At 46.3% G+C, this 22904-nt stretch overlaps 3 protein-coding genes across 3 annotated transcripts; 2 read left to right on the top strand and 1 right to left on the bottom strand.

Moving 5' to 3' along the window:
* Positions 1-4709: 4709 nt before the first annotated feature.
* On the bottom strand, positions 4710-8859 carry hmgn6 (high mobility group nucleosome binding domain 6). Its single transcript, XM_084009623.1, has 6 exons — positions 8706-8859; positions 7688-7720; positions 7505-7534; positions 6894-6941; positions 5831-5950; positions 4710-5720 (listed from the first exon to the last, which is right to left on the bottom strand). Exons 1-6 carry the CDS (start codon positions 8718-8720, stop codon positions 5673-5675), a joined length of 294 nt encoding a protein of 97 aa, XP_083865749.1. The 5' UTR covers positions 8721-8859; the 3' UTR covers positions 4710-5672.
* Positions 8860-9844: 985 nt separating this feature from the next.
* sh3bgrl (SH3 domain binding glutamate-rich protein like) lies at positions 9845-18887 on the top strand. The gene is made up of 4 exons (XM_084009316.1): positions 9845-10077; positions 15802-15987; positions 17065-17145; positions 18063-18887. Exons 1-4 carry the CDS (start codon positions 10033-10035, stop codon positions 18096-18098), a joined length of 348 nt encoding a protein of 115 aa, XP_083865442.1. The 5' UTR covers positions 9845-10032; the 3' UTR covers positions 18099-18887.
* Positions 18888-20501: 1614 nt separating this feature from the next.
* On the top strand, positions 20502-22288 carry LOC311013508 (uncharacterized protein). Its single transcript, XM_084009596.1, has 2 exons — positions 20502-21055; positions 21203-22288. The coding sequence occupies exons 1-2, from the start codon at positions 20926-20928 to the stop codon at positions 21922-21924; spliced, it is 852 nt and encodes a 283-aa protein (XP_083865722.1). The 5' UTR covers positions 20502-20925; the 3' UTR covers positions 21925-22288.
* The last annotated feature ends 616 nt before the right edge of the window (positions 22289-22904 follow it).

The following is a 22904-nucleotide window of genomic DNA, read 5'->3' as shown; positions in this document are numbered from 1 at the left end:
GAGGGAAGACCCACACACCGAATGAGGGGGTGAGAGATGAAAACAAGAAAAACAAGATTAAAAAAAAAGCAGTGGGTGAAATGAGATGGATGAGGGAGGGAGGGGGAGGGATGAAGCAAAAGGGCAGTGTGAAGAGAGAGAGGAGGAGGGGTGAGGTTATAGATAGAGCTGAGGAGTTTACGGTGGTGGTGGGGGGGGGGTTGTCAGGCCTTCAGTCACAGGGGAGTCACTGCGAGGTGGCTGCAGTGACGGCAGCAGTGCGTATCCATGTTTTCCCCCTAATGGCCGGCCCACCCTCGACAGAGTCACACTCACTGACACAACAAAACAGAAATAGAGAGAGAGAACATCACCCACTCATCTGGCTCACATGCTCTCACATGCTTTATATATATATCTTCATCATGTCCAGGTGAATCCCCCGGGCCTGTAGAGTCTCAGGTGAAGGTGATGTTTATTAGACGCCCTCAACCTGCTATTATAAAGCACTTAGTGGAGCACAATGAATGTTTCCTTGCAGGATTTCTGTCTTCGCTATCATAAAAATAGAGCCCTAGTATTCACCTCCACCATTCATCTTTTTTTTTTCCTTTTCCCATTCATAAACCACCACCTCCTCCTCCTCCTCTCCTCCCCCACCCACATCCTCTACCTCCCCCTCACACACCCTCTCACCCACCTGCTTCATGGCTGCTATGACTCAGTCTTCTTCCAGCTCGGGGTACAAGAGGATAAAGAACTCAGGGGAAAAAAAGGTCTAAGAAAAGCATTCTTTACTCTAACCGCACACACACACACACACGTACACACACGTACACACACACACACACGTACACACACACACACACACGTACACACACAAACACACACACACACACACACACACACACACACACACACACGCATGCACACACGCCGCCTCCGCATTGCAATTGATGCACTCTCACGTTATCTGCCAAATCATCCTTAACGGCAACATTTGGAAGGCAGCGTGGTGGAGCGTTTCAAAAATAGTTCTCCATGTCTCCAGATAGAAGTCTGTGTCGTCACGGCGACACGGATGGCTGATTTTCTTAAAGGCGACCTCGCCGAATGTGTTCCACGCATGGAGCCTGACTCGGTAAACCTTGAGGAATTGCACCCGTCGATCATGTTTGCTTTTGTTATTCCCCCTCCACGACTTCAGCGCTATTTTCAGACTCCAATAAATATATGAATATATATAGATAGATATTTATTGTACCGTAATTACTTAGAGTCCTCTCACGTCAATCCAAACTGCAGGGATGCAGGATAAAAATACCTTACTGAACTAAATGCAGCATAATGGATCCATTAATGACCCTTGACCCTTCAGAGGGAGGCCCTAAAATAGATAAAAGTATTGCTGGGAAGTAAAAAGGTACAAATACTTAATAGTATTTAATTTTCTGAGTATTTTTTCAAAATAAATATCACAATTTCAAAACAGGCTTTAAGTATATTTCAGGGCTTGTTTTTTTTTTTACTTTTACTTGAGTAAAGTACTTTTACCAGTGTCGTTTTGAGCGAGAAAAAAAAGCCATCACTTGTTTTTACAAAGTACTACAAATGAAATTGTATAAAAATGAAAAGATAATGAGGTATAAGGCAGGTGGGAGAGAGAGAAGGTGGATCATACCATACCATGACGTGGGGGGGGGGGGGGGGGGGGTATTGTATTTTAGTTGTTAATATATTAAGTTTAATGTAAACCATAAGTACTGTCTTATTTTTAGCAGCAGATACTATTATATAAGTAATAATTCAATCATTTATACTCACTCCAGACGTGTCCTAAAAAAAAAGATGCTGGACCCCAAATTGTCCCCTAAACGTGAATGAGTTCCTGTGATATTTTCACTGCTTAAATAGCAGTAAAGTAAAATAAATCTCCACACTACTGCGGGTTAATACGAGCACAATAATCCCTCTGAGTGTTTTATGAATGATGCTGCATGTTTATGTTTCTGTGAAAACTTCTAACATTGTCATTCTCTGATTCATTTCCTCTCCAGAATGACAGAAAGCAGAGACTGACATCATCAGTGTGTGTGTGTGTGTGTGTGTGTGTGTGTGTGTGTGTGTGTGTGTGTGTGTGTGTGTGTGTGTGTGTGATGGAGGGGGGGGGGGGGGGGTGTTTATGGCTCTGCTGCTGTTTGCATTGAAGCATGTATTAGCATGGGACTGGAGGAGGAGGAGGAGGAGGAGGGGAGTGTCTCGCTGTGTGTGTGTGTGTGTGTGTGTGTGTGTGTGTGTGTGTGTGTGTGTGTCTACACACTGATTGACGTCACAGACGCCCACTCATTTCCATCTTGTCTGCGTGCGCGGAGAGAATAGATGCCCATCTGCATCCAGCTCTTCTCCTCTGCGCGCTCCCTCCCTCCTCTTCCTCACCCTGCCTCTGCTCCTCGTGGGGAGGGTGCACGAGGAGGGGGGGGGGGGGGGGGGCTCTCGCGGGCATAAACAAGTCAAACTAACAACAATTAAACATCTGCTCGTCACGCAAAAACACGTCAATGCGTGTACCTGTTGCCAATTCGTGCACGTGTGCGTGTCTGTGTGCGCGTGCGTGCTACAGTGTGACGTCCTTTCCACAACAAAACGCTCATCTATATTCATCCACCGGTGTCCCTGGTGACGACAGGACATCAACTAAATCACTTCCTCGTGAAAGGTCATCCTCATCTTTTACGTAGAGAACCCACCCACCCAACCCTGCGCACGCACGCACGCACGCACACGTGCAGCGAGACCCTGACCAGAGGGATGCAGACTGTGGATGAATGGATGGAGGAGACAGGAGCTGGAGATGCGTGGGAGGACAAGAGTAGGACTTAATGCGCGTGTTTGCTATTTTAGTCCACGTGGCCTAAACCCGTCAGAGCGGGAGAGGACAAAAAAACAACACAGTGCACGCGCAGGGTGAAGTTCAGGCAGCAGAAAGATGAGACAATATGGGAGTAATTAGCTCGTTGGTGCACGCGCACACGCACGCGCTTTGAGTATCAGATGGCTGATCAGAGCAGACAGAAGGGATCAATGGAGGTGTGGGAGGGAGGAGGAAAACCACACGTGTGAGAGGGAGGGAGGGAGGAAGGGAGGAAGGAAGGAAGGGAGGAAGGAAGGGAGGTAGGAAGGGAGGAAGGGAGGAAGGAAGGTAGGTAGGTAGGAAGGAAGGTAGGTAGGTAGGAAGGAAGGAAGGTAGGTAGATAGGAAGGAAGGTAGGAAGGAAGGTAGGTAGGTAGGAAGGAAGGTAGGAAGGTAGGAAGGAAGGTAGGTAGGTAGGAAGGAAGGTAAGAAGGAAGGTAGGTAGGTAGGTAGGTAGGTAGGAAGGAAGGTAGGAAGGAAGGTAGGTAGGTAGGAAGGAAGGAGGGAAGGAAGGAAGGAAGAAAGAAAGAAAGACTCTTCGTGTGATGACCAATAACCTATAATCCTCTTCCATCAGCTCCTCATCAATACACGGGAGGATGCTGAGTTAAAAGCATGTGAGAGGAGATGTGAAAGAATCTTATTTTTGAAAAAGCCTGGAGGGATCGGCTTTTGAAATCCCTTTTCATGATGGAACCTGTGATCTGCTCCTATTATTTATTGATCCATATTAATGCGTCCTTCCCCCACAGGGAGGGGAGAAAATTAATAACACCTCTAATGTATCAGTTAATAAAAGCAGCGCGAGCTGCAGCTCCCTCTGCATGTTTTGTTGGACAGGGATAGATGAGGCGGTGCTGCCATCTAGTGGTGAAGCCGTGCAACGACGCCCGCCCCTCTGCACAGTTTTAAATATCGACAAAATGGAGCCCGTTGCTCGGCCATGACAATGCAGGTCAGAGGGGCTGCAGCAGGAAAGCATGGGGCACGGCGTCACGGTGTGCGGGGAAACACAGGGAATCTGAGTTTTTAATGAGGAAGACCATCAAAATCTGCTTTTAGACGCTTTTAGAAAGCATATTATTCACATTCACACACTGTCAGGGCTGCAGGAGAGCACACACACACACACACACACACTCCATTCACACTGTTTGACTGAACTACATGCACCTCATCTAACAGCTGATGCATGCAGCGTTTTAGGCTAAACGTGTTAAACGTGAACGTGTGAAGTCTAAAGGGGGATCAGGTGTGGAGATGCTGTGACTTCCCTTGCACGCAGGCTTCATTTAAGGCCTTTACTGTGTTGTTGAGTACTTCCAGCCTTTACTTGAATAGCTCTAGTCTTTAGGAAAAGTGTCCCAGCTGAGTCTGTACTCATTTATAGGCTATTATTCCATCAACTGGAGGGACTACAGGTGGAACATAGCATTCTGCTACAACCTGGCATGATGCATCCTTTCTTGTACAAGATTCATGTGTAATTGTGCATTGTCCCCGTTTTGAAATAATACAATTACAAATTCACTCCTTCTGCATCTGAAGCAACACATCTGTCCCTGCAGCCTGACTAGATAAGCAATCACAGGCATGTTTCGTGAGGTCAAGAGGTCAGCTGCAGGTAATAAAATGAATGCAAAGGTCTGATTTAAGCCTGCAGATAAACAGAGAAGCCGTCTTGTGTTGTGATGGAGGCCGGATGAGAACTAGGCTGTTCCATTACTGCATTCATTTTCATGTCTGGCCTCACAGATCGTCCTTATTTACTCATAATTCTGTTTTTCTATCAAATAAAACAAACTCGGGGACACACGATATCGAGGAAAATTCCCAGGACTTGTTTTTATTAAGAGAATTTCAGAACATAAGAGAAGGGACCAGACACCTGCAATTTTTTTCGTTGATGTTGTCAGAGAAGGGTTTCCAAATTTCGATCATTTTAAAAAAACCAGAGTGTTTTAGAAAAGCTGACATGACAGCGTGGATGGAGCAGGAGCTGTTTTTTTTTTCTTTTCTTTTTTTTTTTTTGTCGTTTAGCACGCAGGGTCGTCTAGGAGACGGGTCGGAGGCAATCGCTGTTCCCGGAATGTTTCACATGTTCGTCTTCCTCTTTCTTATGGACAACACGCTTTTTTTTTTTTTAAACACAATTTCAATGGAAAAAAAAAAACAAAAACAAAAAAACAAACAAAAAAAGGACAGAAGCAAAAAAAGGGGGGGGGGGGGGGGGGGAGACTCACTGCACATTTAAAGGTCTAAAAGAATCACCCACATTAACATGGCTGAACCGTTAATAAAACATGGATAAAGGCTGAACTGTAGGGGGCGGGGTCTAATCTGTGGAGGAAGAAGAGGGGAGAAGGTCGGGGAGATGGGAGAGGAGGAGGAAGGGGGGGGGGGACACAGGAATACACAACTCACAACATAGCCAATCCGGCAGGGACGCACTTTCTACACCAAACAAGCCTTCAACAATCATGAAATGCCATTTAAAAAAGATTTTAGTGTGTTCATCTTGCTTGCAGACACTTGATATGACCACTGCAAATCTGCAAGGCGCTCCATAATCAGCTTTGCTTTTTGTGCTAAAAATCTGTACGGATACTTATAAAATCATTGATAAAAATATTCCTCTGTTAACAATACGCCTTGGAGGGAAATCATGTGAGAGACTTGGGGGAGGGGGGGAGATAGGGGGGGCTGGCTGGTTGGCTGGGGGGTTCAGAGAGGGGTGGGAGTGGGGGGGGGTTGTAGAGGAGGAGGACGCTGGGGCAGTGGTGCTACTCGGACTTGGCCTCCTCCTTGGCCTCCTCGGGGGCCGCCTCCACCTGTGGGACGAGAGAGAAGTTAAAGGTTAAAACAAACCTTCTAAAAGGGCCTCGTTAACACAGACTCGTTAACACAGACTCGTTAACACAGACTCTAGGGTCCGACCCACCTCGTTGGTCTTGGCCTCTCCGTTCTCAGAGTGGTTTTCCTCGTTGGCCTCGGCCTCTGCGTTCTCCTTCGCCTTCTTGGTCTTCTTGTCCTCCTTCTTGTCGTTCACGGCCTTCTCTTTCTGCAACACAAGATACAGGGTCATTAACGGGGGCCACAAGGAGCAGGACCGTTAACAGGGGCCACGAGGAGCAGGACCGTTAACAGGGGCCACAAGGAGCAGGACCGTTAACAGGGGCCACGAGGAGCAGGACCGTTAACAGGGGCCACAAGGAGCAGGACCGTTAACAGGGGCCACGAGGAGCAGGACCGTTAACAGGGGCCACGAGGAGCAGGACCGTTAACGGGGGCCACGAGGAACAGGACGGTTAACGGGGGCCACAAGATACAGGGTCGTTAACGGGGGCCACAAGGAACAGGGTCGTTAACGGGGCCACAAGGAACAGGACGGTTAACGGGGGCCACGAGGAACAGGACTGTTAACGGGGGCCACGAGGAGCAGGACCGTTAACGGGGGCCACAAGGAGCAGGACCATTAACGGGGGCCACAAGGAGCAGGACCGTTAACGGGGGCCACGAGGAACAGGACCGTTAACGGGGGCCACAAGGAACAAGCTGGTTAACGGGGGCCACAGGGAACAGGGTTGTTAACGGGGGCCACAAGGAACAGGACCGTTAACGGGGGCCACAAGGAACAGGACCGTTAACGGGGGCCACAAGATACAGGGTCGTTAACGGGGGCCACGAGGAGCAGGATCGTTAACGGGGGCCACAAGGAACAGGACCGTTTACAGGGGCCACAAGGAACAGGACCGTTAACGGGGGCCACAGGGAACGGACAACGAACAAGACCGTTAACGGAGGCCACAAGGACCAGGACCGTTAACGGGGGCCACAAGGACCAGGACCGTTTACGGGGGCCACAGGGAACGGACAACGAACAGGGTCGTTAACGGAGGCCACAAGGACCAGGACCGTTAACGGGGGCCACAAGGACCAGGACCGTTTACGGGGGCCACAAGGACCAGGACCGTTAACGGGGGCCACAAGGACCAGGATCTTACCTTCACTACCTTCTTGACCTTTGGTTCCGGCTTGGTGGGGCCCGGTTTCTGTGATGAAGAAGAAGAGGAAAGGTAAAGAGATGAAGAAGCAGATCTATAACGAGCTTGTTTCTCTCGTCTAATTGGTCTAAAGATACAAAAAGAACATGACTTTGATATTTAAGACAGCAAGTCTAACTGAAACGAGGAAACATCTGGTTTATAATGACTTAAAATGACTTCTTGCTGCGTTAATTAAGGAATTTAAACAATAATTACATATTAAATATAATTCTCAGCCACTCGTTAACACCTAAACCTTTATAAATCCTGTTTTATTTAAATAACAATAATAATATTAGCTTCACAGTGCCTAATCAACTACTTAAATAATGGTTAATTATTATTGTGCTTAATATTGTTAAGAAAATTACATTCTTTGAAGTTTGGTGTTGCTTTCTGTCAAATTTAAGTGTTTTATTGAAAGAAAGCTGTTTTGCTTCTCTAAAAGCTCAAATATGAGTTTATTTAATTAAAACACACGCCTGTCACTACTTTTAAGTGTAACGCCACGAGCGGCGAGGTTTTTCTGAGGTTTGTTGATGTAAAGGGGTTTGCGTGCGTCCTCTTACCGATGATAACCGAGCCGATCTCCTCATGGGCTGAAACAGAACAAACACACGGTCATCACGCTGCTTTTTATTTGGATTTGAACAAAACACACATTTGAATACGAGGCGTTCTTCTCCGTAACGCCCATAAAGTCACGTGTAATCAGGTGTGCGAGGCGTTGTTTGACGTGCACGCCGGCTTACCTCCTCCTTCTCCCCTCCATCTGTTGTTTGTACCTGAAAAACACAAAAACCACAGGTTAAAATAGTACTAATTAATAAAACGGTGTTTATAAAAACAAGAAAATGTTGCAAAAATCTCCAGGCGCTTATAATTAATCATTATTGACCTGCTGAGAAGACTTTTTGCTGTCGTGCGAAAACTCCATTTTATGTGACATACAGGTCATTTTAAAGGATTGCAGCCCATAAACTGGCGGTGACGGGTGTTATGGGTAGTGGGCTGGCGTGGGCCCGACCATGCGGGGCCCTTGGAGCCACATCCTGAGGGTCCCGGCCCTTCTTTTCCCCTTGCACTGCCCCCCTCATCCTCTTTTCTCTCATTCAACCCATGCAGGCTCTTGTATTTGAAAGCTGGCGCGGGAGTGTTTTTTTTTCCTCACAGAAAGGGGGAGGGACTCCGCCGCGGCTCTTGCGCGCCACCCAGCGGCGGGGCCGCGCCACCGCAGCCGTTTGGGACCGCGAACAAAGAGGGAAAATATGTGATTTTATGGAAACGCGACGGCGAGCGTCCGCTCTCGCGGCCAAAACGCAAAGTAAACGCACCGCGGCATTTTCTGGCGCTACTTTGCGCCGGTTTGGTGTCGAACTCGCGACAGGCGACGCGTTTTGTTCTCGGCGGGTCGGGCGACGACGGTGGACAAGAGCTGCAAAGCATGGCTGCTGCTTGTGCTTTAACTGCATGGAGACCGAGAGAGATAGACTTCTGACTCCCCCCCTCCAAAAAAAAAAGGACAGCGGCTCGCGCGCAAGGGGAAAAACGCTGTTTTAAAGGCCTCGTGCGAGCGGGAAAATATTCGTTCCGACGCGGAAAAAAATGCACATTATATGTGGCGTGCAGGGGGAAAATCCCCGGCGACGAATAACGGTAATACGTTACGTTATAATTAAGTAATGTCTCAGGGATGTCTTCCACAAGCGCTCGCGAGCGCATAAAGAGCCGATGTGCGCGTGAAACTGTCGGCTCGCTCCGCGTACGTACCTTTCTCTTGGGCATGTTGATCGCTCGCAGGTTTTTCCTCTCAAATACAACTAAAAACAGCTTTCCTCAGCGGGCTCGGTGCATGTGAAGACGAGCGTCTCCCTTATGCTCGGCAGTGTAGTAAACACACTGGAACAGAGAGGCGAGTGGTTGAATGGGGGGAGGGGTGCGGCTAAAGGCGTGATTGATAGGCTCTCGGCCAATCAGGTGACGCCATTCGGGGCTGCAGAACACTTGGAATTTTTTTTATTTTTTTTCCTGGAGCCGGTGATGTTTCTGAGGTCTGCTTGCTGCTGCTGCCGCTGCGCGGATGGCTCCTTGCAGGGAGAGAGATGGGAGGAAGCCGAGAGGGAGAGAGGGTGGACGGTGGACGGGGGACGGGGGGGTCGCGCTCCGTGCGTGAGCGCGTTACGGGGAAGGAGGGGAGGCTGTGAACGCGCCGCGGCCGTGCAGAGGCCACCCGGCGGCGGGCAGGCAGGCAGGCGAGCCCCGCTGTAAAAGCCATTCATCCTCCCCGGCTCTTCCCCCCCAGGAGGGAGGGGAAGGTTGAGGGGGGGGGGCTCACATGTGAAGCGACCAGCGAGGACAAATATCACCATAAATACCACTTGGTATTTTGAGTCCAATATGGCGCCCACTCCTCTCTCCCGACACATTTTTTTTGTTGTTTGTCAGTCGGCTTTCCCTAAATTCGTTTCGGAGAAAAAAACAAAAAAAAAGAGGCCGCCGTCTGCTCCAGACGCCTGCAGGGGGCTCACGGAGCCCGTCTACCGGCGAGGCTGCTAATAACAAATACACAAAACCATCAAAATGTTAAAAAATCACACCACATGTTGTTTTTTTTATTGCATTCACCATAATTTATTAAAAAATAAACATTTGCACATTTTTTTAAAGGGCAATTGCTGCGTTTTTGCAGACAATGGGAGCTGAAATGCTCAGACAATATAACCCCTGTTGTCTTGCCATCATGATAGGCCGCTTGCCCCCGCGTGCGTGAACGTGTCTTGGCGCGCGTGTGTGACAGAGAGAGAGAGAGAGAGAGAGAGAGAGAGAGAGAGAGAGAGAGAGCGAGGGAGGGGGGGGGAGAGAGGGAGGGGCGGGGGAGGAATGCGAAGCTCCATCCAGCGCCGAGAGAAGGCAGCGTTTGCGCAGATCGTCTGCGCCGCCTTGAACGAGACACACACGGCGCTTCACCGGGGAACTTCGCCGCCGCCGCTGCTGTTTCTTATCCGCTCTGCGAAGTGACTGCGAGGGAGCAGCTGCGACCGACCGACCGACCGACCGACCGACCCGCTGCACCGCCGGACTTTAACAGGGATTTAACATGGTGATCAAAGTGTACATAGCAACGTCCTCCGGATCCACTTCGGTAAGAACAGCATGGCTATCTCTCCACACACACACACACACACACACATGTGGTGTTTCACACCCATCTGCAGCATCCACTGATAGACAACCAAAAACAGGGCGCAGCTGAACTTTTATTGAACTCATGGAACTGATGTCGTCCGTCTCAGCCTGACTCATCACTAAACGCTGCCCTCCTCCTCTAACACTTCAGTCTGTCTTCCTCTTGTCTGTTTATTTCCCTTCACAGAGGAAGTTTCTGAGTATCAGAGACGCTTGTGAGGTTTCTATTGCAGCTGAAAGACAAACACATTTCAAGATAAACGTACTTGAAATGTGTCACCTGGTGCAAGTCCTTCAAGAAGTGTTGCCTTCACAGAGGACCACCAGCTTCATTATTTTTGCCAGTCCTTGCCCCCCCCGGGGGTCTGACAGGAATGATGGTGATGATGCAACTCTCCAGGGCCCCTTTTTTAGACAGGCAGCTGCAGCCGGGGAACATTAGTGCTCTGTTTAGGAATTAGTGCAGGTCTTGATTTGTAGGAACTCACCGTTTGCTACCTTAAAAGGGTGTTTAAGCCTGCATTCTTCCTATTAAATAAACAGCTAGCAGCCACTTGGTTGTTGGCACGGTTGCCACAGTTTAACAACTATTTGAAATGGCACAAAAAATAGAATTGAATTAAAGTCCTGTGTCACATTTAGGGTGTTTGCTCTTTGCGGAGCGGCTCACCTTCCGGGCTCACGTGCAGAGGAAGTGATCGAGCACTTCCTATTATCAGCCGGGCAGCTCATAGGAACTTTATTGCCCTCACACTGAATGACATTTGGAGCTTCCTGGACAGCCGAGGCGGTCTGACTTCAGAGCCGGTGATGCCATCGTTGCTTTGTCCGAGGAGGGAGGGAATGCATTACCTCCCATTGATCCGTTTAGTGGACGAGCTTTCATCCACTTAAATTAATCGTCTCCTTTTAGAGTTGGAAGAACAACAACGGTGTTGCTGACTGGAGCTGCCATGAACACATTACGTGCGTTTTATCTCTGCTGTGGGAGCTCCGGAGTCTTTTAGATGCAACAATGTTGAGTTTATCCAGCTTGCTCCACGTCTGTTTTATAATCTATCCTCCGGTTCTCCCTCCACAGTCTTTAAATGCAATGCAAACTTAGTCAATTAGACTAATAAAAAATAAAAAAAGCTGCTGAGCAACAGATTGTGGTCGAAAAAAAACCCGTCAGCTCGCGTCAGTGACCACAAAACAATGGGATTGCATTCCAGCGTCCGGCAGCATCTGCTGCTGCATGAATCACTCCGGTCTGGTTCAGCATGTGATGCGAGGGAACGGAGAGACAAGTAGGAGTACCTTTAAAAAGGAAAGACTACATGTGAAGCTTTTGCTCCGCCAAGGAATCAAATGCAGGTCAGCAGAGAGAGGGACTGGAAAATCAGCCAGAGGGATGTATCAGATTTACTGCTATTCAGACTGTTCTGTTCCATGTCGGTGCATATTTATAGATATTGATTTTATGAAGAATCTGATCCACATCACTGCATGACGTTATCAGAGATGGGTCCGTGTGTCAGGTGGCAAACCTGCGGCTCGGAAAAGTGAAGCCAAAGCTGAAGTTCCTTAAACTTGCATTCTCTCTGCTGGCCATCAGGGGGCGACTCCTCTCTGGTTGTATAGAAGTCTATGAGAAAATGGTCCTACTTCTCTCTTGATGTATTATCTCAGTAAACATTGTAAACATGAGTTTATGGTCTCAATCTCTAGTTTCAAGTCTTCTTCAATCCAGCATGATGTTCATTTAGTACATTATGGTCCATTTAGAGTCCACCAGACCAGAAAGCAGGGGATGCTTTAGGGGGCGGGGCTACCTGGTGATTGACATGTTGCTACTACAGCTTTGTCTGCTCTGGTAGTTGTCGTCTGTGTTCTTCTTACGTGTTACATCTGGTTGGCCAGATCCAGCCAAGATGGCGTAGGACAAAAACCAAGATGTCAACAGTAAAAGATGTCAAACTCAAGGCCTCAAAACTGCCATTGATCAACCAACGGGTGTCGTCATGGTGACCCCGTGTTTTTGGGGAGACCGTTGTTGCGTAAACGTAGAATATATCGCTGTTTGGCTACCAAGATGATTTTAAAGCGTAGCTATAAATGTTACCTTGAATTATAGTACTTATAGAATATAAACAGCTTCACACCAGAATCCAGATGGATCCAGATCCAGTTTGGTTGTTGTATTCTTTAGATCCACCCGTCGCTCCTCCAACAGTCCAAATATGGTCATCTCCGTCACTGGTTGCAAAAAATCCAAAATGCCGAAATCAAGGCTAAAAACCGTCGTCTACAAACCAACGGGTGACGTCACCATGACTACGGTCTTTGGTCTTAACTGAACTTATAATATAACGCTATTTATCAGAAGACCAGAAACTACAGTTCACCTGGAACCACTATCATCCATCATCAACACCTTTTCATAAGAGGAACAACAAGGAACAAAGTAGGCTGCAACGAAAGAAGAAGAATTGTTTCACTTATTCTTACTGAGCAAAACACTTACTGCCAGCTTAGTCCTCCCCCGACCCCCGACCCCTGCCGGTCCCTTGCTGAGGCTGGTATCCCTACGAGCTGACATCATCGTCTTTCCGCCCGGTAACGAGGAGCGTTTGAGTCACCTGAAGAAGAATGGTGTTGTGACCTCGCTGCGAAGTCTCCAGAGAGACTTCTCGTGTTACCGTCCTCGGCTTTTTTGCAAAGATGAGGTCACAACCTCGCCGTAAATCTCCACTGTGACAAAGCAGGAAGGAATAAATGTGTTGTTGTTATATTTGCACACATCAAAGTATTTTGTTTGAGACTTATTCTGGTTTTACCTGCTTCTTAGGCCAGATTTGAATAACAAAGTAGGAGGATTATTTTTGGAAATACACACCTGTGGCATTTAGATCTGTGGAGCAAACAAACTCAAACTGTGGAAAACCCCCATTGGCCTGCACCCACAGCATATTTACTGCCCCATTTCCCTTGATGCACTGCAGCCTCGCCATTGTGCAGCTTCCTCATTGCCACAGTGAATGTACCCAGACTCAGAAACAACTTTGGGTTTGACACCAGGGCCCGCCTGTCTGACAGCGAGTCACCACGTCCGTATGAAAGGTTGCTTTCTGGCCTCCTTTAGCAGCGAGGGAACCCAGCCAGAGCAGCAGCGTAAGGCTCTTTCCCCCCTAACCATGTTGTAATGCTGACTGAGCTCAAGATTGGGTGGAGACTACTGTTGCTGCTAAAAGAAATTCCACTGAGCCTCGATGTTGATCTAATCAAAGAGGGGAAAAAAGCCTTGATTCACGTTTCCTTCAGTCCGGGGCGGTGGATTCTCCTGCGTTTTAAATGTTGTTTGTTTCACTCAAACGTCTTTTCCGTTGCGTGCGAGTGGACTCGCGAAGCCGACCCTCCGACCCCGAGTCGCTGATTGAATCAGTCTCCGTTGTATTGATCCCAGCCCGTGTTGTGGATACAGTGTGTCCAATCTATGCCCGCCATTGTCTGGCAGCTGTTAATGCCAGACTTGTTTTTGTAAAGGATTGATCAGCTCTGGATGTAATCAATCTAATCTGATCTCATGACCCTGCAACAACTCCCACATGATGACATGGAATGTAGAAACAGCATGTGTTGCAGAATGTTTCGTGATCAAATCACTGCAACGTGCCTTATGAGCCTTCAAACTATTCCTTTATCTTATTTTCAAAAGTAAATATCACTCATACTGTTAGATAAACCCAAATGCATGACACTGAATCATATAATGATTGCTGCTGGACTGTAATGGGAATGTGACAACACACAAGTAGAGTGGTCACTGTTAGCCAAATGCTAATTTCAGAATGCTAACACCCTGATATCATAAAAGGTTTTATATTTAGTAAAATTCACATCTTAAATTTGCACGCTGACATTTTCTCATGTAGCTAAAAGGTGAAGGAGTCGATTTTCCTCTTGTGGCTGAAAGGGGTACTGCAGATATAAAAAGATCCAATCAACAAAACCTGCTTTTCTTTCAGAGAGCCGTGGTGCTAAAAACAACAGCCGGACCCACGTCAAACAAAACAAACAACACAGACAACATCTCACCTTTTTGCATTTTGTTCAGTTTATATTTGCATGCCGAGGCGAGCTGTTTGGGTATCATGAGAGAAAGGATGGATTGTGGGAATGAAGCCGGCGAGGAGTGATGGGGCAGCAGGAGAGGAACCGAATGTTTTCTTCTGTTTTAGATAAAATCACCAGCCAAAAGATTAAAAGAGGGGTCGGGGTAAACGCTGGGAACTCTCACTGGGCAATTAGAGTCGGGGGGCAGATGGCACGAGGCCCGTTTGCCCTACAAATTAATTTCGCTTGGCAACAGCGGCACAATGCCGGCGTCTTTGGGTGACGGCCAGCGTGCTCGGAAAAGAAAGGGAGGAAGCGGAGCTCAATTTGTTTGCAATTTAGGGCAGTTGGGTATATTGATGTGTATTTACGCTGAATCAAGTAGAGGAGAAAGTTGCAGCGAGTCTGAGCTCACGGCGTTTCCGCTGCGTTGCTGGTTCTTCCGGGGCAGGTGGGCAGAGAGCTGGGTTTTGTTTTAGGACTTCAGGGTTGAACTGCCATTAAATGAGTCAAAACTACGCCACGGCTAATCTGCCGGCGTTGTCAGCTGTTTTTGCACATGGCTGAATAATAAATAATCCACCTGTCTCGACTACACACCATAAAGTCAGGAGGAGTCCGGACTGAAGGCAATAAATACATCATAATCTATAGAAGCGTGTGCTTTTACCAGTTGATTTTAGGTGTGTGTGCAGCTGAGTGTGTGTGTGTGTGTGTTCCTCCTCACAGCAGGCCTTATTTGGCTCTCATCTGACCAGTTACCTCCTCTCGAGTCCCCGGAGGAGTTCTTGTTTCCGTCTGGCCTTGTAGGGCCATCCTCCCTCCAACACACACGGCTGTGAGACGGTTTTCATCCGTGAATCACAACCGACAGCAGAAGACGAGGGAGCTCCTTCATCACCCCCCCCCCCCCCCCTGCTGTGTGTGTGTGTGTGTGTGTGTGTGTGTGTGTGTGTGTGTGTGTGTGTGTGTGTGTGTGTGTGTGTGTGTGTGTGTGTGTGTGAGAGTGGGTCGAGATCACTCTTGAAACATTTCCTGTTGCGTCTCAGAGTTTGGTTATCTGCATCCTCTCGGCTGACAGGCTGGTGCTTCTGCAGGCGACGGTTTTAAAAGTGTTAACGAGGGTGAAGTCGTGGCAACGCAACCGGAACGAGCGAGCCTTTCAAAAATAATCACACCTTCGTTTAAAAAAACCCCCAGAAAGACAGCGATTTCCCACGCGTGGCGTCTGCCAACGCCGCCTTTTCTTCGTGGGAAACGAGCCTCACTTTTATTGTATGCAAATGATTTTTGATGATTTGAGACATGAAAAAAAGATGCAAAGCATCAGAAGAGCTTTTGAAAAAGCTTCTTGTTTGAAACAATGAAGCGAGGAGGATGACGGGAGCCTCCTCGCTATCAACAGCCTTGCCCGGCGTTCACCCTCTTCAATACTCGCTTCATTCACTTATCAGAGTGGTAACTTAGTAACAGAGCAGATTATTATTATTATAATTATTTTATTTTTATAGCAGCCGACCGATGACGAGGCCCTGAACGTTAACGCACGTCTAACTGACGACTTCCCGTCTCACCTCTCTCACAGATTAAGAAGCAGCAGCAGGACGTGATGGGCTTTCTGGCGGCCAATAAGATCGAATATGAGGAGTGTGACATCGCGGCCAACGAGGGCAACAGGAAGTGGATGAGGGAGAACGTTCCGGAGGAGTCCAGGCCGGCCGCCGGGAACCCTCTCCCGCCACAGATATTCAACGAATGCCAATACTGCGGGGTGAGGCCACATTCAACCGTCCAAATGCTAACGTTAACCTGTTTCTGCTCGATTTAATAAAGTAATTAGTTTCCAATATTATAATATTAAAGATGTATGTCGCATAAATTAAGGCTTCAAATGAGATATAAGCAGCCGAGAGTTGCATGCAAATACAAATATAACTGATTTAAAATCAGATGTTGGAGCCAAAAAGCTGGCGAGCTTAGCTTAGCTTAGCATAATGACTGGAAATGGAGGGAAACGATTAGCCTGGCTCTGTTCAAAGAAATTAAAATCAACTTGAAGCCCAAACTGTATCTGAACACAATCCAAAGTTGTTGTTTTTTTTAAAAAGCGATGATATCTAAGAGACATAACACCTCAATAAACTGCAACTTTATGTGTTTTTGCTTTGGTTGATGCATGAATGAAATAATTAATATTAATGAGAGGTGCTGGGCTGGTTTCCAGTATTTGTGCTTAACTTTGTGTTTAAAGTTCACTTTGCTCCGCCTTCATGTAGTTCTGGTATTACGATCTTCTCATCTGACTCTTGGCAGGAAGCGAATAAACGTTAAAAAAACTACAATTTAAACAAATGTACTATGTGGTAGTTTATACTGAGCAGCTAAGCGGACGCCTGGAAGCAACGTTGCACATGTGAGATGGGCACACATGGTCACCGAGAAAGAGAACCACATTTCCCAGGATGCTTGCAGCTGTACGGCCTCTGTGTGTGTGTGTGTGTGTGTGTGTGTGTGTGTGTGTGTGTGTGTGTGTGTGTGTGTGTGTGTGTGTGTGTGTGTGTGTGTGTGTGTGTGTGTGTGTGTGTGTGTGTGTGTGTGTGTGTGTGTGTGTGTGTGTGTGTGTGAGCCAAAGGAGTGAAAACAAAGGAATGAGAAGGAGTGAGGGATGAAGAATGTGAGGCGCGCAGTAAACGGACGAATGTGTTTGCTTGTGTGGGTTACGAAGACAAAACCGTCCTATCAGGTCGGACCACAAAACCCCGACGGAGTTCTTTGCCAAGGGTCGCCCTTGGGTGCTGATCCGAGGCCTGATTGGTCTAAACTTCTCTGGTGTGTCTCTCCTCTTCAGGACTACGAGGCCTTCTTCGACGCCAGGGAGGACAACGCCGTGTACGCGTTCCTGGGGCTGACGGCCCCCCCGGGCTCCAAGGTACGCCATCCGATATGTGCATTCCTACAGCCGGGCTTCCTGCAGCGCCAACACATCTATTTATCCTCCCGGTGTGGCGTCCTACAGAAAACACACACATTACATAATACATCTGTTCATGATATCCTCTCGCCCGAGGAGGCCTCTTGCCCCTTTTCCCTCTCCCTCTTTCTCTCTCCCTCTCTCTCTCTCTCCCTCTCCCTCTCTCTCCCTCTCTCTGTCTTCTGCACACTGGCGCCTCCTCTGTGCCTCAACAGGAACTGCAGGGAGGTGTGCCAGTTACCATAGAAACAGAGGGGTTTTCCTCTGCTGTGGAAGAGGATAAACCGACATCGTCCATTTTAATATAACCTGCTCTCCCCGTTTGCTCCTCTCTCTCTCTGTCTGTCTCTCTCCCTCCCTGTCTCTCTCTCTCCCTCCCTGTATCTGTCTCTCTCCCTCCCTGTATCTGTCTCTCTCTCCCTTCCTGTATCTGTCTCTCTCTCCCTCCCTGTATCTGTCTCTCTCTCTCTCCCTGTATCTGTCTCTCTCCCTCTCTGTATCTGTCTCTCTCCCTCTCTGTACCTGTCTCTCTCTCCCTGTACCTGTCTCTCTCCCTTCCTGTACCTGTCTCTCTCCCTCTGTATCTGTCTCTCTCTGTATCTGTCTCTCTCCCTTCCTGTACCTGTCTCTCTCTGTATCTGTCTCTCTCCCTCCCTGTATCTGTCTCTCTCTCTCCATCCCTGTATCTGTCTCTCTCCCTCCCTGTATCTGTCTCTCTCCCTCCCTGTACCTGTCTCTCTCTCTCCCTGTACCTGTCTCTCTCTCCCTTCCTGTACCTGTCTCTCTCCCTCTGTATCTGTCTCTCTCTGTATCTGTCTCTCTCCATCCCTGTACCTGTCTCTCTCCCTCCCTGTACCTGTCTCTCTCTCCTGCAGGAGGCCGAGGCTCTGGCCAAGAAAGCCCAGCAGTAGCAGCACTTCTACCTGAGACCCTGAACCCAGATCTGGACCCAGACGGACCTGGAGCAAGATCCAGGACAAAAAAGAAGCAGCATTTCACTCGGCTTTATGAATATGTGGACGGTTTAAATGTTTGGGGTTGTTTTCTTTTCTTTTTTTCTATGACTCTGCGTTCAGCTGTGCCTTGTCAGCTGTAGTGAAAGGAGGTACTTAAAGCAGAGCATTATGGGTATCTCCAAGCAGCTCTGCCTCCTCCCATTAACCTCAGCCCGCTGAGCCGACCGGCCCGACCACACGTCAATCAACCATTAGCAAATGAATGTGTAGCTTCCATCGCATCACGACTCAACGAAAATGTTGAAGCACTTTGATTCGTCATTTTGGCCAACTGGAAATCATCCGTGGAGACTTTTGTCTCGTTCATTTTCACTCGGCAGGTTTATTTGGAACAAGTCTTATCTGCTGAATCGTGGAAACATCGAGTCATCGCCAAACCTGCAGCACCTTCTGTAAACTACCACGACCCCATTCTGTGTTTTAATTTACTTTATATTGTCTTAATGCTGTTTTAAATAGCAAACCTTTTTCTACAAGATGATACATGTTGCAAAAAATATTAACACATGCCAAAATTACAGAGGGATGTGAAATTGTTGTTGTTTTTTAATTTGCTTGTTTTTTGTTGTTTTTAGGGGAGTTTGATCGCTGTGTGCGTTCGCTGTCAGCGTCCTGGTTCACGTTGTCAGTTATCCCCGTGTTACGCAATCTTCTCTAAAATAAAGTAAGCCTGAAACAAACAAACACTGGTGGTTGTCATGAAATTACTTTAAATAATGACACAAATTACACATAAAGCTATCACATCTTTTCATGTAGGATGAATGATTTTGCAGATTATGACATCTTTTAAGTGGAAACATAGTAACTACTTAAAAGATTTATTATATTCTATCTAGAAACATAGTAACTACTTAAAAGATGTATTGTATTCTATCTAGAAACATAGTAACTACTTAAAAGATGTATTGTATTCTATCTAGAAACATAGTAACTACTTAAAAGATTTATTATATTCTATCTAGAAACATAGTAACTACTTAAAAGATTTATTGTATTCTATCTAGAAACATAGTAACTACTTAAAAGATTTATTGTATTCTATCTAGAAACATAGTAACTACTTAAAAGATTAACTATGTTTCTACTTTAAAGACTCGTCATATTCTAAGTAGAAACATTGATTTGCACCTTTCGACTGATATTTCCCACAATGTTATCTAAACACTGGAAGAAGTACTTCTCAGCCGTGTTTAGGTCTTTATTATGATATTTTATATTTCTACTTTCACTCAAATACTGTGCTTTTTATTTCCACTGCATTACGTACTTTTAAAATTAAAATTTTACATAAAATAACATGACATATTAAAGAATAGCAGGAAGTACCTGCATGCTGCATATATATATATATATATATATATATATATATATATATATATATATATATATATATAAAAAGTCATGTTAGCGCTCCTCTGCTGCTTCTTCAGTGTTAATAAACCCAATAATATCTAAATATGTTTAAAACTCTCAAACTTCGCATCACAGATAGGACACTTTTTTTTTAGTGAACGTCAAAAACAAATGACCAAACCAATTACATTTACATTTACATTTACATTTACATTTAGGTCATTTAGCAGACGCTTTTGTCCAAAGCGACTTACAATAAGTACATTTGTCAAAAGAAGGAAACAAAGAAACCACAACATATCATTGCCGATAAAGTAAGAGCTAAAAATAGAACAAGTGTTAGGTCCTAGTCTGAGTAAAGTAGTAGTTGGAGTTAAATTAAAATTAAATATCATTAATTAAAATAAGTATATCATTAAGCATGAGGTTTCCCTGCATAAATACAAATAAAAATGGCAGTCTTTTTTATTGTGAAGATGATTATTCCAAAAGAGTAAGACTTGTATTGGATCAAAATGTTGCTACAGACAATAGGAGGTGTGACTCCAGTCTGTTTTCTCCTCATAATGCAGGTATATGTCATGTTTTTCTTCCAGCACGTTCCCTACAGAGGTTTCCTGAATGCAAACACACGACTACTCTAATGTATTGATGACCAATCTCAAGTAAAAGTACTTAAGTTCAAAAAGACTGGTAGAAGTAGAAGTACTGATTCAACTCCTTCACTCAAGTAAAAGTGAAAAGTAGAAAGTACCCCTAAGACTAACTGAATCTTGCATCATATTCATCATTTTTAAAAACGGATCGATAATTCCCCTCAAATGCATTAAAACTAAACAGAAAGTACAGATATTTGTTTTTTGAAATATTGGGAGTAAATGTAAGAAGTTAAGTACTCCAGTAAAGTACAGATAAAGTTCTTAATGTGTTTCACCAAAGCGTGATTCCCCTCCGAACCTCTCAGCTGGTTTCACATCAGTCACATACTTTTGATGATTCAAACTCATTTGGTAATACTTCTGTTCTTTCACTTTTGTTGGATGTTTTACCTACAATGCAGTATTTCCACATGTTGTTTCTGGTACTTTTACTTCTTCCCCTCCGGTTTACCATATAAAACCCGTTCTCATGTCCTGTATAAACGTGCTGTTCTCCTTGACTGCAAACTGTAATTTTCAGTTACATATTGATAAGGGAAGTATACGATGCGGGTGGAGGCTCCACTTCTCAGTTGCAGAAGTGAAACAAGCTCAAACTTTACACAAACACACACACAGTAACACGAAGGAGACATTTGCACTCGACGATCTCAAGAAGCAAAGACGGCTTAAAAAGACAGACGAGACGCGGTCGGTGACTCTGCAACATGTTGGCCGAAGGTTTTCTCCGAGTGCTGCCCTACAGGGAGGAGAGGAAGTCTGCCTCGGCTTCCAAGCTGAAGAGATCACAGACGAGTTCTCGTCGTACGGATCAGCTCAACGGCATCGTCGAAGCAGGTAACCAGATACAAACATTTAAACATTTACTTACACTGGCACTAACTTCCCTTTTTACCGACACGTTGTTCCTTAATCTCGCTCATGCTTTCGTGCCAAAACAGCAAAGAAGTCAATCCAACATACAAATGTCTTTCCTGCAATCAGGTCCGAACCAGGAAGAACTAGACTCCATCCGAGTCCAGTGCCTGAAACTGGTGCCTGAAGAAGGTCCTCAAGGCCTCTTGATCCCCGGGTGTCCACCCGGCCTCAGCCTGGACCATGACTTTGGACTTTACTTGGACGATTGCAGCCTCCTGGCCCAGTACCCAGACCTGCAGGTGGCCGACTCGGGCCGCATCTCACACAACCCGCCGAGAGCCACCGACCCCCAGCACAGTCTTCACGCTCCGGCCCCCGGAGCCTCCGGATACCCAGAATGGGCAACCCAACAGGGGTCACAAGGCGACCCTACATCCAGACCAGACCAGGGTTATCTGGTTATGGGGCCCAGTTCGAACATCAGCCTGGATCTACCCGGATCGGGGTTGGAGCCTATGTCCAACTCGGTGCTGAACGGCCTGCTGGACAAGCAGCTGGAGGAGGTGTACATGCAGCATCTGACCGACAACTTGGCCCGGTGCAACTCGGACCTGGGGAACAGCCTCCTGCACGGCCTGGTGCCCCCGCCGCAGCCCAGCGGCAGCCAGCCAGACTCGCTGGAGGCCAGTCTGGAACAGGGACCAGCAGGGGACAAGAGGATCAGTTATCTGAGCACCCAGAACTTAGGTCCCTGCTCCTCCAACTTCAGCTCCCCCGTGCTGAGGATCTCAGAAGCTCACAGTACTCATCTGCAACACAATCAGGCATCCGCCCTGCAGAAGTATTAAATGTGATGCTCGGTTTGACCTTTTTTCTTTTTTTTGCCTCTGTGCTTCTTTACCTCCAAGTTTAGCAACCGAGGCCTGAAAACGAGTGCAAGCTTTTATTTTTGTTTATATTTACACAGCGTCTTTGTTTGCTTCATGAAAAGATGCCTCAAGGTTGCCTGCTCTCATGTGCCACCTGCTGTTAGGTTTTAGAACTACACCATACTCCCTGATAAACATTTGAATATATGTTTTTGAAGTATAAATGTGAAGGTATTTATATATTTGGAAGTTTAAGATTATAGATTTAGATTTCCTTGTAAATGGAGATGCATCCTATAGTGTAAAATAATCCTTCTGGTGTAAATAAAATAAGACAAACAAGCAGTCTTCTTTTTGCAGTTTTTGAGTGCATTTGGAATTAATTCTGTTGTTTTCATTTGCTAGCATTAGTTGTATTTGGTCTTTGAATTACAGTTAGTGTGGTGAACTTATTTCCTCAAGGGCTAATGGGGGCAGCAACGTGACACAACATGACAACATCCGGTTTTTGTTGCAATTAATTTTAAGGCATTTGTTGTTTTTTTAAGGTGTTTCTGCTGTAGAAGGTTGGAAACATAATAACTATAGCTAAGACCTTGAAATTTACATGATTTTCTATGTTATGGCAAATTACCTTATTACTCAGGATTCCCTGTGGTTATATAAAGACAGAAACTCCATTATAGATAAACCTGGAGGAAGATTATTAAATCATAACTAAGACAAACTTTCTGAAAAAAAAAATGTATAAGACCATGCAGGATAGTCAACTCAACCTTGATGCTCCGATTCCCAAATTAGGATGTCAGTCATACATGTGTCCATAGATGCTAATTTTACCTTAGAAGAGCATAAAGCTAATTAGGTGTCAGGGGGTTTCAGCTTCCTGAAGCAATATGAAGAAGGCAGTCATAAACCCTGCATAGATTGTGAATGAATTACAAAATGAGTGAGGAGCT

The sequence above is a fragment of the Eutrigla gurnardus genome, assembly GCF_963514095.1.
Source record: "Eutrigla gurnardus genome assembly, chromosome: 5".
NCBI classification, from domain to species: domain Eukaryota; kingdom Metazoa; phylum Chordata; class Actinopteri; order Perciformes; family Triglidae; genus Eutrigla; species Eutrigla gurnardus.
This window is presented reverse-complemented; position numbering and strand designations above follow the sequence as displayed.

Coding starts and splice junctions, on each gene's coding strand:
- LOC311013508 (XM_084009596.1), top strand. CDS start 20,926: ATGTTGGCCGAAGGTTTTCTCCGAGTGCTGCCCTACAGGGAGGAGAGG. Junction 21,056..21,202: donor CAACGGCATCGTCGAAGCAG/GTAACCAGATAC, acceptor TCCTGCAATCAG/GTCCGAACCAGGAAGAACTA.
- hmgn6 (XM_084009623.1), bottom strand. Junction 6,942..7,504: donor GATCGGCTCGGTTATCATCG/GTAAGAGGACGC, acceptor TCTTCATCACAG/AAACCGGGCCCCACCAAGCC. Junction 5,951..6,893: donor AGGTCAAGAAGGTAGTGAAG/GTAAGATCCTGG, acceptor CTTGTGTTGCAG/AAAGAGAAGGCCGTGAACGA.
- sh3bgrl (XM_084009316.1), top strand. CDS start 10,033: ATGGTGATCAAAGTGTACATAGCAACGTCCTCCGGATCCACTTCG. Junction 10,078..15,801: donor CGTCCTCCGGATCCACTTCG/GTAAGAACAGCA, acceptor CCTCTCTCACAG/ATTAAGAAGCAGCAGCAGGA. Junction 15,988..17,064: donor ACGAATGCCAATACTGCGGG/GTGAGGCCACAT, acceptor TCTCCTCTTCAG/GACTACGAGGCCTTCTTCGA.